Source organism: Thermobia domestica, chromosome 1 (assembly GCF_964235325.1).
Source record: "Thermobia domestica chromosome 1, izTheDome1.hap1.1, whole genome shotgun sequence".
NCBI lineage: Eukaryota > Metazoa > Arthropoda > Insecta > Zygentoma > Lepismatidae > Thermobia > Thermobia domestica.
Window position 1 is genome coordinate 93890416 of NC_137454.1, and position 19061 is coordinate 93909476.

Sequence of the window (19061 nt, forward strand, 5' to 3'; positions counted from 1 at the left end):
GATCTGTGCTTATCAAGTGATGATAGAGAACATTTCACTTACTGATGTGCATATTGTTGTAGAGTTTCCAATAGAAATGATTATATGTTCCTTACCTTCTATCTTGTGAATAATTTAATTCGAACATTCTCTAGCTACTATATTCTCTGTTTACCACACACACACACACACACAAAAAAAAACTTCTCTCAAATTGGTTAATTCCTTCTATTGTTACTGGCAAAGGAGCATATTTAAAAGATGTATGTACATATTTTTACTGGTAACTGAACCTAAATTTTTTGGTTTATGGGACGCCATATATATTCAATATGTTATTTTACTATAATATGACTATACAGTGTTTTATTTTATATATATATATATATATATATATCAAATATATAGATACTACATGATAATTTAAGTATTTCATTAATGAAGTAAGAAGAGGGATGAAAATTTGTCACTTTGCGTACCTGGACATCAGGATACAATCCCAGTGTGTACAAACAAAAGCTGATTGCAGTGGCTGCAGTAGATTCCTGCCAAAAGAGAACAAACTACATTAGTAAAATTTAAAATATAGACTACATAGCATAGTTATTATCTACACTACACGGCTGGTAATTACAATTACAATAATACAGGCAGGAATACCATTACATATGGTTGCGCATTATAATTTTGGGAAATTCTGCTATTGAAGAACTGAAGTAGTGGAACTACAACATGCTCTGACATCTCATTGATATAACAGTGGCTGTTGAACGCCCGTGTGTATCAGACGCGATCTAGAATGGAAGAAAATGACACTCAAAATGATTCCTCCCGATGTTGGACCGTTCCACTGTCCTGAGTACCGCCACAAGAAGTCTTGGGGATGCTCGAGCATCGGAGCATCCTTCACTTAGTCATAGAATCTAGTTCAGTCTAGTTCATTTATCTTCACGTAGCTAAATGTCGTCACTAAACCAATACAGCAAGGGCACAATGACCAGTTAATTTACCTGTATTACTTAAAAGGTAGGAAACAGAAAATTAAGGAACTGGAGTGGAGGAATAGATAGGGTATACATGCACAAAAGAACTAGGAAATTATGGCTTAGGTACACAAATAGTAAAATACACTCTAATATTATTAATTGACTAGTAATAGTCATTGAGTATTTTTGATAAACATATATTAATAGCTCTATATAATCTGTAAAATTGATTTGTAGAAAGTTGCTACTTTATGTACAGTGGCGGATCTAGCCCGGGGCCGGGGGGCCTAAGTCCCCCGGTTTTTTGAGTAACTGATGAGAGGGTGTATTGTATATATTTTTCAAAATTGATAGTAAACTCATGGTACACCTATCATAGCCTAGCTTCTGTTTTCCTCCTTCCCCGCAGTTTTTATCTTTTAGATCCGCCTCTGTTTATGTAATGTGTCATTTTTGAAGCTTACTACTCAATTATATTATGAAATTGTAATAAAATGATAAAAGAAACACTCACCCCATTAATGAAAGCTAATAATTCATCCCTGATAGCTTCATCTGTGAGACTATAACCATCTTCAGAGGCTTCGATTAGAAGGTCCAAGAAAATCTTGTCCTTTTTAGGTTGATCTTTAGAAGAAACAGAAAAAGAAAATATAGTGTATTTCCTGTACAGTTCATTTTAGAGTTAAACAGAAAAATGTCTTAGTAGTTTATATTATTATTATTATTATTATTATTATTATTATTATTATTATTATTATTATTATTATTATTATTATTATTATTATTATTATTATTATTATTATTATTATTTGTAACGAAACAACTCAACTTCAACTATTCAGGTTACTCCTTCGCTCTGAAAATCTCCTTAAAGGCAGTCTGCAAAATTATGAAATGAAAATAGTACACGAAGTGACCGGTAGAGTGCAGGTATGAACAGTGTTACAATGCCACCTTGTGGAGCAATCTAGTTTCATGTCCAAATAAATACGTCTGTTAGCTGTGTATTTCACTTTATTTTCTTGCAAATACGTTTCGTTTCCATCTCTTTGAACCATTTCCTCTTTAAAAATTCTTTTTTTTTTTTTTTCGGAAACGTAACCCTTAACTACTCTTGAATGTAAGTTACACTAATGTGCAACATGAATGGGAAGAAAAACAAAATTGGTTTGTCTAAGGGATATATCGTTCTGTAACTTGCAATACGTTGTATGTTAAAATTTGGGTATTTTAACTTAACACCAGTATTGGATCTGGTGTCACTTGTTTCATCATCTGACAAAGTATCGTATGTATCCGGCTAATAATAGCAGAGTTATAAAAAAGAATTGTATATCTCACCCTATTTCAAAACTATAAAATTCAAAATAGTTTTTACGCTCTCCTATTAAGTTGTGATTTTCAACATACGACCTATTGCAAGATACAAAGCGATATATAAAAGCTTCCAATCTATGTTAAACCTATAGTCCAACATTCAGAAGAATAAGTAGCAAGATATACATACCTTTCTGCTCTACGGTAGTATTGTTATTTTTCCCTCTGGCAATCGCCTCCTTGTTTTCCTTTATTACCTACAAAGTATACCAAAGGAAAGTGTATCGACAGCTGTTGTACTCTACAATATAAAGCACTATTATTTATGTTTCATTTCATTAACGAAGTTTAAAAATACTATTACATTTTCCAAACGTACTTGAATAAAATAGAACACTCGATTTTTTTAAAATTTATTTATTGTAGGATAACAAACAAAACTCGGAAGCATTCTACATAACACTCCCTCTCTCCTCGAAAGAAAACTCTAATTTAATTTTACGAGGATATTGCCACAAGTTCCCGGTCTACTACTGAAATATCACTCATTGGTGATATGACATACAGTACCAGCTATGAAAGAAACGATATGTCAACTTCAACTGTCTAGTTAGGTCAGTTTCTTGGAAGTAGTCGTTTAAATAAGTCGTAGTACATTACGCTTGCATAGTGGATGACAATGCTCCTGTTCATAAGGCTGTGGTGACCAAGGCTGCAGGGCTAAATCTGGGCTGTAGAGTGGATGATGAATCTCCTCGAAGTCTTTTACTGGAGTCCTGACAACAGCCGTGTGAGCTGGTGCAATGCTATGCAGTGTGTAAGCACAGCGATTGATTAAAATCACTACAAAGAACTAATTGAACTAACTAGTTGAAATTAATACTTTATTGCTACCATAGATGGCACTATATGCCATAAATGATGTGTTACAAGTGCTCGATATTTCAATGCTATGCCGAAAACTTTTTGGAAATACCCTCGTAAGCAGAACTGTTTGACTTTTGTTATCTATTTTCATCTTTCTTCGAAGTTAATAGGATCCACCTCCTTTTTCACTTGCATCAACGCTGCGACGAATCAGTTCAAGTAAGTGAACCATGCTGTTAAATGGGGGATTTGGTAACTATTACAAAAGTAGACTGATTGATGCTTGTCAGGTGGCTATAATCACTTGTATAAAATGCGAAAATACAGGAGCGATCTGTACCATTCCATATTAGGAAGTAGAAACTCTCTGCCTCTGCCCAATATTAGTAGATCTGTTTGTAGTGCTCAAGCGAACTACTATCTGTTTTCACACAGGAATTTCTGAAAGGCACATCAATATTGTTATGCGCTGAAGACATGTAAACGTTGGTGGTTGGTGCAACTTAAACAAGGATGTGCGCCTTATATATACATTTGCAATCATGCGTATATACTATAGCTGAAGGAATTTCTTGAGTTCCGACCTAGGTCAAAGAGAGCAAGTTGGCTCAGTGGTACAGTGCTTACTCCTGGTGTTAGAGACTTTGGGATGGACAAGATCGTGTTCATGTTTTTTCTTTTAATTCTCCCATTTCCTTCCACATTCTTATCCCACTAATTCTTCCATTATCATGTCTTTCATTAACTATCCGTCTTATTTAGCCTAAAGGGCATAACTGTGTGATATACTCTACTAGTCATAAATCTGAATACACTCCGAAAATTCAAAGTTTCTGAAAAACAGAATACATTAACACATAGATGGCACATGAATTCGTATGTGTGGAGACGTATATTTTTATTCAGAAGAATGTATATTCAAGAGTTATGATTACATCGAACTTGTATATATTCAGTGTGATGCAAGGAAAAGACGAGTTTAATAGTATGGTTTAAAAAAAATAGTTAATACGCCACCCAACATGTTCTATATCGCAGGTAATGGTACCACTAGCCAAGATATCCTTCCGTATAACAATATGGGAGTCGTGGATCTAGACAGTAGGAGGTGTGTGTCGAAAGGAGCAAATGGAAGTGTTCTATATTTTTGTGATTGTGTGTATGGAAAACGTCTTCGATAGGATTGCCTACATAGCTGCAGGAAAAGAATTAAGTAAAGAGACGCGTGCAGCGATAGTTGCGTTGCGAGACGCAGGTCATTCGATAAGGGATTTTTTTAATTTTTAGTTTTTTAGCGTCCCTTTCAGCAGCGAGGCTATATGAGACGTGGACCTACTGATTAATGTGGAATTCGAACCACATGAGCTCCCGCCGGAAATCGAACCCAGCTCTCCCACCATTCGATAAGAGAACTGCAAAATTGCGAAAGATGTCAATTGGGGGAGTCCAGTCGACGGTACGAAGGAATACTGACGCAGGCATCTCAGCGATCGCCTGTGGCCAGTAAAGTCACGGAGTGCACAAGAAAACAAGAAGATACGAATAAATTCACTGGAATTGCGAGCGAGAGAAATCAGTTCAAAACACCGCATACAAAAATGCGCTGATCTACATGATGGTGGTGAGAGGTGGGGGATAAAATATTTCATTTGAGAATAGTAGAAAGAATATTTAGCGTATTTTAAGTTAGTACACTGATATTAGAAAAAAATTGTTTGCTTCTTTCTTAAATTCTGTTAGCAATAAATTTAGCTGTATTTTAAGTAAGTTTAACAAGTTTAGCTACTTTTGTGCGCCATTTATTTCTTTTCCTGAAGGCACCTGTTGTTCACTAAATAATGAGAAAACCACGTATTTAAAATCTAGTAGAAGTGTCCGTTCTTCACATGGACTGAATAGTATAAAACCTGCAATATAGAAGAGTAGTTTGGTTTGTCTAATTGGAACGACTTCTGAAATACATCACACTTTATGAACTTCCATAACATGTGACCCTCAATTGCGAAACTCTTATGAAAGACACACGCACACGTTTTATATATATGATGATACGAAGTGTGAACGTGAAATCAAAGCAAGGATAGGAATGCCGAAAGAATCCTTTAAAAGAGAAAAAGTTACTATTTTGTGAGACCTTGAATAAAGAGTTGAGAAAAGTTCTCATAAAGTGCTTAATGTGGAGTATTGTACTCTATTGGGTCAAAACATGGACATTACACAAAAATGATGAAAAAAGACTCAAAGCTTTCGAAATGTGAGAGTGGAGAAGAATAGAGAGAATTAGCTGGGTTGAGCGGGAAACGAATAAGAGTGTCTTGGAAATGTTGGGGGAGAAAAGAACCATTTTAGATATTATTAAGAAGAGGAAGAGAAACTGTTTGGGACATTGGCTAAGAAGGAACTGCATCATAAGGGATGTGCTAGAAGATATGGTGGCAGAAAAGAGAGGAGCGGAGCGAAGAAGACTGCAATATTAATGGACGATATCAAAACAGAAAAATCGTACATGAAGACTAAGAGGTTAGCGGAAAACCGTGAAACATGGAAGCTTCTCAGCTTCTCACCACATCTGCATATTCAGCGTGGGTGTATTGGAACGGCATTCTACTACAACACTGTCAATCTTTTTTCACAGTCTACATGCAAGCTAGTGATGTGTCATTCGCGAGTGAGCCGACTCTTCTGACCGACTCTTTTGGATGAGTGAGAGTCATGGCTCACTAGAAATGAGCGACGACTCTTTGGGAGTCGTAATTCTCCGGGAGTTGTTGTTCTTTAAGAGTCGTGATTCTCTGAGAGTCGTTGTTCTTTAAGAGTCTTGATTCTTCGAGAGTCGTAGTTCTTCAAGAGTAGTTACTCTTCAGGAGTCGTGATTGTTTTGGAATCACTATTCTCTGGGAGCCACGTTTCTTTGGGAGTGCCAATGTTTGAGGAACGTGAATCTTGTACGTACGTCGCTCACTCGCGAACCGCTCTCTTGCTTCACGATCTTGTTCGTTGGTTTAGTCAGTTGCTCTTTTGGACAGGTGTTTTTGCTGGTTCTCACTGAAGTGAGCGCCTCTTCAATCTAGTTCAGTAAGTGTGCATTGGCATAAATGTTAATGTATTTACTCTACATATATGTGTAACTTTGACATGAATAAATTAAAAATAGTACCAACAACGTAAATGTTTTGCACTTTAATGCAGTAATTGGAATTACAATGATATTTTATATATAAAGCGTAAAACTAATTCGTAAACTTTTCACTGTTAATTAAAATTAAATTTGCACCATGGGGGAGTAGGTCAAGTTAATAGATTCCTTTAAAAGCCGGTTCTTTTCTTTTCGCTGAATCTGCTCTGGCAATCTGCTATTCATTTGAGAGTTTAAAGAATGAGAACATAAATGTGCAGTAGTGGTAAGAACTGACCAGTGGTACTATGTTTGTTCGTACACTAATTGTGCAACTGCTAGTTTTAAATATAGGTGTGTGTTACACAATTCTTAAGGGAGAATGATATGTTGAAATAAGCATATATAATTCAAATAAATTCTTAATAATTGCAGTAAACTCTTATTATATTTTATAATAAGAATCAATTCTGATTACGACTTAGTTCACTATTTTCTTTGCAGAAGGTAATTTCAACTTAAATAATGGTCTGCTGAAGGGAAATGGAAATTCTTAAGGCTGTGATGTACAAAATTCAAAACGTAATTCACCTAAATTGTATCCGAACATCTCTGAATTTTATAGAAGTACACAGAGGTGGGATGGTTGGGGCCTACGCCCCCATTAAGACTTTGTGTATTTAAACAATTCTTAAACCGCAATATTATATTATTGACACAATAAATCTATTTTATATAAAAATGACAAGAATCTTGTTTATGATCGCATCACAGGAAAACAGTTGGACCGTTTAAATGAAATTTTAGATATAGTTATCACCTACCTCGAACTCGATTTTTTTGATTCCCGGCGGGAGCTCATGTGGTTCGGATTCCACGTTAATCAGTAGGTCCACGTCTCATATAGCTTCGCTGCTGAAAGGGACGCTAAACTAAAATCAACTCAACTCAACTCGATTTTTTTATATAATTGATTCCTAAGGAGGGATGAGCGTTGGTCATTTTAAAGTAGAGATGCAAGGGCTCCGATAAAAACCGGCTTTTTTGGGAAAAAACTGGGTTTTTTCTGCTTCGCTTTTTTGCTTGGGAAATTTTGAGCTTTTTTCAAAATTTTGCTTTAAATTGATAAAGCAGACTTTGTTTCGCTTGTCTATAACACAGAAAGTCATTTAATTAGTGGTTGATGCTGGTAATAATATAAAACCTCGAAAATAAACTATGAATTTCGAAAAGATATTTCAAACAATTTTTCTTCAACATATTTACATTATGAATTCCAGAGGATGTATATAATAAGAATTTTTTAACCTCCTATATACAAAAGTAAGCAGAGTTGGCAAGAACCATGGTTGTTTTTGAAAATGCCAAAAACCCGTTTTTTGGAGGATGTTTAAACCAGGCTTTTTTGGTTTAAACCAGGCTTTTTTGATTTAGATTTTTTGCTTTATGTATTTATATTACACATTCACAGAAATAAGTTTGTTTCGCCTTGGTGTTATTATGCAACAGCGGGGTTATGCCGGAAGAACTCCCATAAGCTTAAGGAGTCCGGTCAGTAAATTTCTTAAATTGAGAATCTCCCGCCCTAGCCATCGGGAAAATCCCGTCATTACTTGAAATGTAAGACAATAACGAAAAAATCCGGTTATTGCTTTGCATGTAAAATTTAAAGGTCAACGTATCATAATCAGTACGCTAAAACTGAGATATTAAATTACAAATTTAGTACGTAGATATCGTTGAAAGTCCAATCCAAGCTAATGTTGGAAGCTACGTAGGATATCGATAAATTTTGCCAATTTCTATCAACATATTTAAGCAATCTTGGCTTCTTTATAAAACAACAGGCATTTAGGCATGCAGAAATATACAATTTGGTTTCGTTTCGTATGTTTAGGCTTAACATCCTTACGAAATATCGAGGTTATCAAGGAGAAGACTTTCGCTTAAACTGACATCCGAACCGCTACTTGGTTTACGCATGAAAAAAGGGTTGTGGTTCGACCGAGAATTGAACATGGGTCACCTTGATTAAAAGGTGAAAGGGAAATAAAACTATTGTAGGTGGTTTGATATCTGGAAACATCACCATGAAGTTCACACGATTCGCATTTTTCATTCTTTTTATTTTTTTTAATTAACCAGTTATTAAAAAAAAAAAAGGTTGGTGTAAACCAGCCAACCCTAAAAGTAAACACTTCTTTTAAAAAAATACACAAATAACTAGCAAAATAGTATGTAGTATTTTTACTTCAAAATATTCCATACCCTCTTTTTGAAACAAAATAAAATTAAAATAAAACATAAGAGAAATACTTAGATTTATATGATACACTTAAAGGCTGCACATCTAGAGCTTTTGGTTCTGTATATTCTTGAAATTCTACAGTTAAGTTTTATATAACCACCATCACGGTTTACCCAATCCTCAAGTTTTCTGAATTTTTAACAAAAGGGATTCAACATATCATTACGGAACTCCCCCCCCACCCCCACCCAAAAAAAGGACTACGAAATATATTTAAGTTAAGCTAAATACAACTGCATAACAAACATGACTGAATGATTAGCTTTTGCGCTTCTATCGGGAAGTCCGGGATTCAACCAGCATTCGACCATTCTGACAAAGTGTTTCTTCATTCCATCTGTGAATGCAGAAATAGTGCGTGTACTGTGAGTTGGCCGACTTCCTTTCTTATTGTTTTTAAATCGTTATTATTACTAATTACCAGCAGTGACGGTTTTGCGAAGGTTAGGGGGGCGGTCTTTCGGATTGAAGCCCGTTCCCCAAAGTTACGGAATGTCTGCAACAAACGAAATATCTATTAGTTATGCCTTTACTCATAAACTTTAAGCTCCCGTCAAATAAAAATTACGAATGTTTAGAAAAACTAAACATTAGTAAGAGAAACCCTTCCCAAAATACTTTTCTAAATCCGCCACTGATTCTCAGTATAAAATGATTTTTAAGGTTGTATCCGGATGATTATTGCTAAACATATAAACGAAACGAAATATTAGTTATGCCTGTACTCATAAACTTCAAGCACCTCCCAAATAAAATTAGGACTTTTTAGGAAACGAAACAATCAGAAAAAACCCTCCTAAAGTACTTTTCTAAATCCGCTACTGATTATTTGTATAAATTGGTATTCAAGGTTGTGTCCGGAAAATTATTGGTAAATCACTTCACAGCTACAGTATAACAGAAATGTGGAAGTACGGCTTGACGGACATATTGAAAAACGTACGCTTTGACGGATAAATAGAAAAACGGGCAAGTTTAACTTCTGCGCTAGTAGCTAGAGTACTAAAAGCTCTTAGAAATGAAACACGGATGACAAACTAAAATGATCTAGAGAAGAAAAAAGATGTCGGTAACTCAAAAGTTAAAATAAAGTTAAATAGTCTCTAAAATTGCCCTCAAATACTACATTCTTCACGTTAGCTTTAATTCGTAAAACATGTGCTCCATCCATCTTGATGGTGAATTTCAGAGTGAAATATGGCATTTAGGTCATGGAATTCTTATCTAACTATAGAATATACTATAAGAAAGTTATTTAGATAGAAAAATCATGAAAATGAAAAAAGCCAAAATTTCCAAAATTCTCGTTTTTTTTTTTCAAAAAAGCCGGCCTTTTATGTGAAAAAAACCATCGATTCAAAAAAGCCGGCTTTTTTGCAACTCTATTTTAAAGTAAAAAAAAATGTTTCTCACGTTGCTGTGAAATTAGAAATATTAAACTTGGAATGTAGACTCTTCACTAAAAATAAGCGGGCTCGTATCTTATATATATATTGCTTTCGTGTTGTATTTTTAGATATATTATTAATAGGTACTTTTATTTAATCCAAATTGTTCATGATTTTGCATTAGAATTATACTTTTTTGTACATGACATCTGTTAATTGTATTTGGTCTGATAATACGAATTTATGTTTTAACCTCAGCCTCTCCCGATTGTAAAAATATAAGTGAGTCATTGAGCCGTTCAAATGAACCGATTCATTTTAGTGAGCGAACTACTGAACAACGAATCTGAGAGGTGAATCGTTTTGCCCATCACTAATACAAGCACTTTGCCCGGTACCGAAACTCCTGCTATCACTTGCACACGCGAGACAGAAACTAACAAAGGATCCCTTCAAGCTAAAAACTTTGGTGCGCCACTTACAACAGAAAAGCTCCAAAAACATTTCGAGAAAATTGAGCATAACAGTGGCAACGTCTCTCTTGGGTGTACGTAAGACAAACAAAATGTTCGTGTGCATTAGAAGTAATTATTTATGATTTTGACAATTCTATTGCAATGAACATTCTGGTGTAGTATGTTGTACGAAAACTAATTCAAGTGATTTTTTTTTCACTACCATCTGTTGTTGTTGTCCAGAATTGTTATTAGTGTTCCCTCATAGAAATGTAGAGCTCTCGTATGTTAGGGAATAGTATTGTACTTCCAATTTTGCATAAAAACATTAATATTCGTATATTCGTATTTATTAATATTCGTAACCATTGTTATCTATAAAAAGCTGGAACATTGTTATGTTATTAGAGTAAGGAGTTAGGAAGATTTTTTTCGGCTTCTAATAAAGCTAAAAACGACACCTCACCTGAATCTTTGGTATACAGTATAATTTTCGCCTAATTATACATTGTTCGGCGTAAGCTCTAAACTGTGATAAACAAAGCCACGTGAAACTAAATCTCGTTGATTTGCTGTTGTTCTACCGACGCTTGTACTCCTCCGCAAAATAGTTCATGTGATTGCATTATTACTTTTACTATGAAGCTTCATACAAAACTGCTATATTATTATAAATGACAAAAATATAATACGGATTATCTAATAATACTGCAATCGACTGTTGCTAATGAAACAATAGAAATAAACACTAAGCATGCGCAGTAATTATGGCGCTAACTCAACTGTGGACTTGTGTTCTGCTTTTAAAGTCTGAAAGATGGCTGGCACGAATCCCGGCTCCGCGAGTGTTGTCGTGAAACACCAACAACGCAAACCTTTACTCACTAAGCAACCATTGTTTACGAGCGAAATTCAAATACTTTCTTTTTTTTTTTTTTTAATCTTTCGAGTTTCTTTTCTTTCTTTTCTGCTGCTGCTGTAAGTATCTGGACAACACTAGACAGTATTGTCAAAATGCACGTGTATAATTTGCTCCTCCCCGTGGGAGTGATACATCACTACCCAATCGTATTTGTGACAAGCGGAAGGATACAAATATTTTGTTTATCGGAGTTTAGAGCTTACGCTGAACAATGTATAGATACTGTTCCTCTTGCGACAGTGTTTCCTCTCAAGAACAGTGCAAAATTATTTGAAAAGTGAATTTTATAGGGAAATTCGAAAAAAATCCCTCCGTAACTTCTCTCTTGTATGCAGTACTGGGACAAACTGTATATCATCTGCAAGCCTGTTTCATTAGCTATCAAACGAGGTATAATATGTAACATAATCCCAACTATAGGGTGTGCTAGAATGTTTCAAACGAAAATCGGCAAGTGCAAGAGGCAAAAAGTTACTCCCGGCCCTATCTCCAGAACGAGGGGGGATAGACCCTATGTTCACATAAGCATTTTTGCTTAATGACCTCCCCTATCACCTCCTAAAATCTTTGACTTTCCTCACCATATATATATATATATATATATATATATATAGAGAGAGAGAGAGAGAGAGAGAGAGAGAGAGAGAGAGAGATATCAGGTGTTCTAAAAATGGTGCCCACGGACCACAGAACACTATTCCTTAGGTCAAAGTAAAGTGAAAACGTTATATGATGGTATACTCTCCGAAGCCTCCTTCAGCCGCTATATGGAATCAAAATTTCACTGTGTAGTAACGTCGCAGATTAACTTGAAACCATTAGCTTTGCTCTACAAATCCATCGAACAGTTGCCACAGTAATAAGTGATGCTAGTGGCTACGTCTATCGTCTTAGACTGTCATCTGGAAAGAATTGATGCAACTTTTTGATGAATTGGCAGATGTTCTCTATTGTTCCTTATATGTGACATTGCCACAGAGTGCAATTCGTGTCTCAAGAATTATATTAATAAGGATAAACAAACAAGTAAATAACTAAATACTAAGTGCACGGGTAGTAATTTACTGGTTCAAACGGTTTTTGAAAGAAGTGCTATCATTTTAAAGTTATGTGAATACCAATATACTCGTATCTTTTGTGAATGACCAGCTTTACTCAACTAAATATATAGCATAAATAAATTTAAGAGTTCAGTTATTGACATAATACTCGTAAATATTGTTACAGTAAAGAAAGTTCTATAAGAATAACCAAACTATTCTACCAGGCCTTGTTTCCATTTTGTACTAATACACAATAACACACTGAGCAAGGCTATGTGATAATATGTAAAAAACAGTATCACGTAACAGTTTCAACACAATAACTGTGTCTTCATCAGACTTCCACTCCTTCTCTGGAGTGGAAGTCTGATGAAGACACAGTTATTGTGTTGAAACTGTTACGTGATACTGTTTTTTACATATTATCACATAGCCTTGCTCAGTGTGTTATTGTGTATAAGAATAACCAGTGAGAATGAATCTAACAGTGCAAGTTACCGCAGTACAAATATCTACGAGCATGTTTACAATTTCAATAATAATAATAATAATAATAATAATAATAATAATAATAATAATAATAATAATAATAAGGAGAAGAAGAAGAATGCGAGAAAACATGTATAGATTAACTTATTCGGGAAAAGTAATAAATTAAAAAGAGTAGATTTCATTATAATAAATTGGATGTTTACCTTCATCAAAAATTCATCAATCAACTTTAAATATTCTGCTTGGCGTCTTCCATTCGCAGTCAGATTGAAAATGAAGTTTGGAAGGAGCCATGGCTTCACCATTCGGTCCATCATTATTTCTTCAACCCTGAAAAATATGAAAAGAAGGCTCAGTAGGGGTGGTGGTGATATTTTGACTACTGTAAATGTTTTTTGGAATAGAAGGTAACTTACGCAAAACTGAAAAGAAATATTATTATCGTATTTGTGAAGAAAAAAAAATTGTCATATCAACATATTTCGCATTTAAGAGTTTTAATGTAGATCAAATTTAAAATAATAATCATTTACAAGGGAAGGGTTTACAACATATAAAAAATAGATAAATTTATGAGTATGTCGGAATTTCATTTTATTAAAATTGTTATTAGGCTTTAACAAAGTAACTTCCCTATTGCACTAAATAGAGAGTAACATAATCAGAACCCTATACAGTAGAAGAAAGTTGAAAGGAATGAACTTTTGGTAGACAGTAAGAAGGATCACACACACACACACACACACACACACACACACACACACTAAAAGTTTGAATTTTGCCCGATAGATGTCAACCGCTGGGGGATGCTTCCTATCATTTAATGGAGTGATTTGTAGCTTCTACTAAATTTGTTTTAAAATTTGTAGATGGGATATGGATATGGATATGGAACTTTTAAAGTCCCTGTTACATGTAATTGACTCTATTAACTTGCTGAGCCAAGATCATCGCTCTAGTAACTATTGCGGAAAACAGTACGGTACTTAAAAAATTCACTTTCGTTCAAGTGTTATTGTGTGGAGTAACGGAAGTATCTCAGTCACCGTTACCCGTTAAAATGCTAACGGATTGACTCAATTAACTAATTCGATTGATATAATCACTCGAGTTATCTATTGCAGGTAATGATATTCAAAAATTTGCTTTCGTTCAGGAGTTATCGTGTGGAGTAATGAAGGGGCCTCAGTCACCGATATCCGACTAACTCGACTAACTAACCTGTTTAAATGCCATTAACTAACTCGACTGAAATAATCGTTGTAATTCTATCTATTGCAACAAACAGTATTCAAAAGTTCATTTTTGTCCAAGCGTTATCGTATAGAGTAATGGAGGTATCAGTCACCAATACTCGTTAAAATGTTAACGGATTGGCTCCATTAACAAATTGAGCCGAATAATCGCTCTAGCTATCTATTGCATAGAATAGTATTTTTAAAAATCGCTTTCGTTCAAGAGTTATTGTATGGAGTAATGGATGGAATGAGAGTCACCGTTACCCGTTAAGATGTTAACAGATTGACTTCATTAACAAACTCAGCCGAAATAATTGCTCTAGCTATCTATTCTAGCAGAAAACCGTATTCAAAAGTTCACTCTCGTTCAAGCGTTATTGTCTGGAGTAATGGAGATATCTCAGTCACCGTTACACGTCAAAATGTTAACGGATTGACCTCATTAAGTATCTCGAATGAGATAATAGCTCTAGCTGTCTAATGCAAAAAGCCAATTTTAAAAAATAAAAAAAAAAAAATTCTTTCGTTCAAGAGTTATCGTATGGAGTAATGGATGGATAGAGTCATCGCTACCCGTTAGGATCTTAACAGATTGACTCCATTCACGAACCCAGCCTAGAAAATCACTCTAGCTATCTATTGCAAAAAACAAAATTCAAAAATTCTCTTTCATTCAAAAGCAGAGATGAACCAACGCCGGGGGTTAACTACCCCCGAAACTTCGTAATTCGGTATAATGAGTTGATTTTGAGTTTAATGTCCCGTTCAGCAGCAAGGCTATATGATACGTGGACTCACTGATTAACGTGGAATCCGAATCACATGAGCTCCCGCCGTGAATCGAACCCGGGGCTCCCACGCCAAAGGCGCGTACGCTAACCTCTTAGCCACGGAGGAGCTGCGTAATTCGGTATACTTTCTTAGTAAAAATATACTTGTTTAGCACGGAAATGATTGATGTGGCCTAAAAATTCGATTTTACTCTTCATCTGTACCCTTCCTTTTCTTGTAAGAACATTCTAGTTCTATTATTTTTTCTGGGAATATAGATGTTGGAAAATATGCTTGGGCGGAATGTGCTCGCTAATATGCGAATAACCGTTACGTTGTTAGGGAAGCCGGATGTGTAAATAATGTAGTTCATAATGTCGGATGTTTCAATTTTTTATCTATGTGTAATAAGGAAGATTTAGAGCATAGAAATTTGGTCTAGAAGTGGAATTATAAGTGCTCAGTTGTTTTAAGGGAGCTCAGTGCTCAAAAGGAGCTGGATGCTCAGAAGATAGAGAAAGCTCAGTGCTTCAGAGGAACTTAGTGCTCAGTTGTTCTAAGGGAACTTAGTGCTCGAAAGGAGCTTAATGCTCAGTTGCTTTAAGGGGGCTTAGCGCTCAGTTGTCTTAAGGGAGCTCAATAGGAGCTAGATGCTCAGAAGTTTAGAAGGAACTTAGCGTTCAAGAGAAGCTGTGTGCACAGAAGTTTAGAGGGAGCACCGTTGGCAGAAAACGCTTCGTACTCCGAATTATTAGCATTTGTAAGGTGATGGCAGAATAAGAACGAAAGTAATGAAAAAGTTGGCGTTCGATTTCCAAGGAAGAATTAAGGTGGATTATGTTTTTTTGAGGCCGGGGGAAGATGTTGGAAGATATTGCAGTAATAGGTATCAGTTCATGGCAATGTAAAATTATTGTTAAAAGAAGAAAAAGAATGATATATACTATTCTTTAATGTATTGTGCTTTTGATAAATTTTGCAGCGTTATAAAATGAAGGCTATTTGGTTCTTATGTCTAAATTTTATATAAGAATAATAATTTATGTCAGTTTACGTGGGAATACAAAATGGTATTAAAGTGCATGTGTAGTATTTCCTAATTGGTGTTAAATTATTTGATACACATTATTTATATAGGATAAGGTTTAGGTGGTGTTAGGCCTAAAAAAATAAGCCTAATGTTATAAATGGATGATACTGCATAAATAACATTTAGGAGCAGTAACTTATGAAATTTTCCACATGTTAACAATATGTAATAGTACTTAGCAACTACTTATTGTCTTTTCGGGTGCAGAATTACATCGATTAAATACTGCATAGACATGGTGTCCAGGCCTGTAGCTAGCCCAAAAATGTAGGGGGGCGCTAAAAGTTAGGGGGGCGACTCAACCATATTATAGTTCATATGCAAGTTTACCATGAAAATTGTAGGGGTGGCCAGTGAAAATTTAGGGGAGCGGCCCCCTAGCCCCCCGTGGATATGGACCTAATAGTGTCTTCTAGTAATATCCACCCTACCCCCCAAAAGATTGGATCGCTCCAAACAAAAAGATCTGTATATGCACCTGTTCAAGAGGCATCGTGTAGACTAACAGTCGTACGCATGAACGTACTGACAACATATTTTAAGTCTCACTTGCATGATCCTAATAAACTATTATACTAAATAGAATAGATAATAATAATAATCTTCAGATGTACAATAGAAAATTAAGGATTTGGAGCACCTGCGTGAACGCATTTCGGCATCGGTACCTACGATTACCCTAGCAATGTTGCAGCGGGTGTTCAGGTGCACCGCGGAGAGATAGCAACTGTGCTTGGATAGGGAGGGTGGCCATGTCGAACTGCTGTGATTTCATTGGCTTAAGTGTCTTCTTTGATATAAACACTTTATTTGAATTCATGTGTTCCTTTCTAGAAATGGTGATTAACTTCTCGGGCACCCTGTCCAGAATTTGAATTACAGCTGAAATAAGGTATCTTTGCTATAAAAATCAAACCTGATGCTGCTTGTTTCAGAGGTTCGTATTCGGGCACGCAAAACCAAGTTTTGTAACTCATTGTTTTGATAAAAGGAAAGCATACATTGTGCTGGTTGTTTAAATTTTATGATAACATTCATGTCTTTTTTTTTTTTTTTTAATTTAGCGTCCCATGGTATGCACCGAAGTTAAGTGAGATGGTGATAACGAGATGGATGATCATAATGGAATGGAGAAAATGAGACGAAGCGGGAGAATCCCCAAAAATCCGAGCACGCAGTGTTTGTCCATCACAAAGACTACTTAGCGGGAACCAAAATCGAACCAGGTATCCCATGCTCCAGAGATGAGACCTCTACCACTGAGCCACTGCGGCCCTTAATTGTTGTTGTCATGTAAGGGATAGGCATGTTATAATGTGTTTTATATAACATAGTAACTGATAAATCACTCTCTGGCTCTGAGTATGTCTTTTGGTTTGAGGTTTGTTAATCGATTTTGGTGAAACTAGGACGTTGTACACTCAATTCCCTGAAGCATGGGCTCCCACAGCGGGGAAAAGATGGGATGTTTGCCCTCCAAATATATGCCAAAACATATTAGATTTGTTTATTCATCCACTACATTATTCAATATTTTTACTGCAGCAAATAAAGTTATGCAATGTGCGTAAATAATAACTGTTTTGCATGAAATATTACATGAATCATGTATTCGCAACTTCGCCTGCATATTGGTCTTTTTCCCCCTTTGGAAAAAATCTTGTGGGGCTTACTGCTACGAGTTTACCATTTCTCTTTCTTTGTAAAGGTACTATGGTGCCTATGAAGTGAGAAGATAACGGCCCAGTATGAGTTGTGAGAATCTGTAGTATGCTTAGGAAGGAGGTGGGGACAAGCTTGTACACCAAAAAAAAAAAAAAATGTGTTAAAACAATTCAATTTATCTACCAATGTTAGCATATTATTTCATCCCCATACTTTATTTTTTTAAGAGCAAAGGATTAGTGATCCGGATAACATTCTTTATTCACCACTTGAATTCCGACATTGTTCTAACTCTAGTCATTACAGCACAGCCTCTTAATCCTCTGTAATACAATCTCCAAGGTCAACACCTTTCTAAAGTTTCAGAAACATCTCGTAATTCACAGTGAGAGTGTGTATTACTAGTTACTTTTTGCTACGAGTATAGATTTACGTGGTATATTTGACATTTAGCCGAGTAACGAACAATGTACGATATTTCTTGTAATTTCTCACGAAAATAGTTTTGAGAATATACAAAATTTTCTGTCAACATTTGCAAGAGCAGAAGTCCTACCATCTATTGTTCTTGTGTGCGCCATATTCCTATGTTGAAAGGAATTCTGGAACTGTACCTGTATAACTCAAAGTCAAAATTATGTCACTTTCATAAACGGTAGATTTGCACTAGAAACTGAGCGGTGTGGAGTGAGGCTCTGGCGTAGATTTTGCGGAAGAAACGACGCTCCGGTACAAAATCAGGAAAAAATATTTGTTTTTTTTTTTTATTATTTCAGAGATGAAGTAAAAAACGGAAAATGTCCTTTAACTTATATCAGAAGTGTTCAAAATTAGGTTTTAAATATTTGTTCATTCATAAATAAACATTAGTAAACATTCGTAATTTGATTTCAGACTGTTTATACTTAAATTGTGCTTGTGGTTCTCTTATATCCCACAAAGCGCTCTACGGCACAGATTGAGATTGTCACTACAATTCTGATTAAAAAGTGTATCCTAAAGGGAATGGGGAGCTCAAAATTTTTTGCCAAAATAGGGGATTTGTCATTGCACTTTCACTGAAATGTTTATCCTAAGGAGGAAAGGAGTTCAAACAATTTTAACACACTGTGTAAAACGGGGGAGAGGTAGAGGGGGGCTGCCTTTTGTAAATAATAAGAGAGTGATCTGTATGGCTGAAGGCTGACACAATATGCATAAGAAATCATGTGCAAATGAGATTCTATCTTAAACTAATATGAAATGACATGAAGTATGTAAATAAATGCGGTAGAGCAAAAATGATAAGTTAATTATCTGAACAAAATGAAGTTATTTTATTTTAATAGAATGCAAAGAGACTCTTGATTTCAGGCACTGTGTGGTTTTACTTCAGATTTTGTGTACCAATAATACCACTCACACAACTAGCACGTATTTTAG

The 19061-nt window shown here is 35.4% G+C and overlaps 1 protein-coding gene across 1 annotated transcript in view; it reads right to left on the bottom strand.

Annotated features, from left to right (window-relative positions):
- Positions 1-19061, bottom strand: part of LOC145666329 (cytochrome P450 4C1-like) — an 89166-nt gene that overhangs the window by 11603 nt on the left and 58502 nt on the right. The window contains exons 7-10 of the mRNA XM_081733437.1: positions 13079-13205; positions 2476-2542; positions 1480-1592; positions 459-524 (exon numbers count right to left, since the gene is read on the bottom strand). Of these exons, the coding sequence (XP_081589563.1) occupies positions 459-524; positions 1480-1592; positions 2476-2542; positions 13079-13205 (373 nt within the window). The remainder of the gene's footprint in view (positions 1-458; positions 525-1479; positions 1593-2475; positions 2543-13078; positions 13206-19061) is intronic.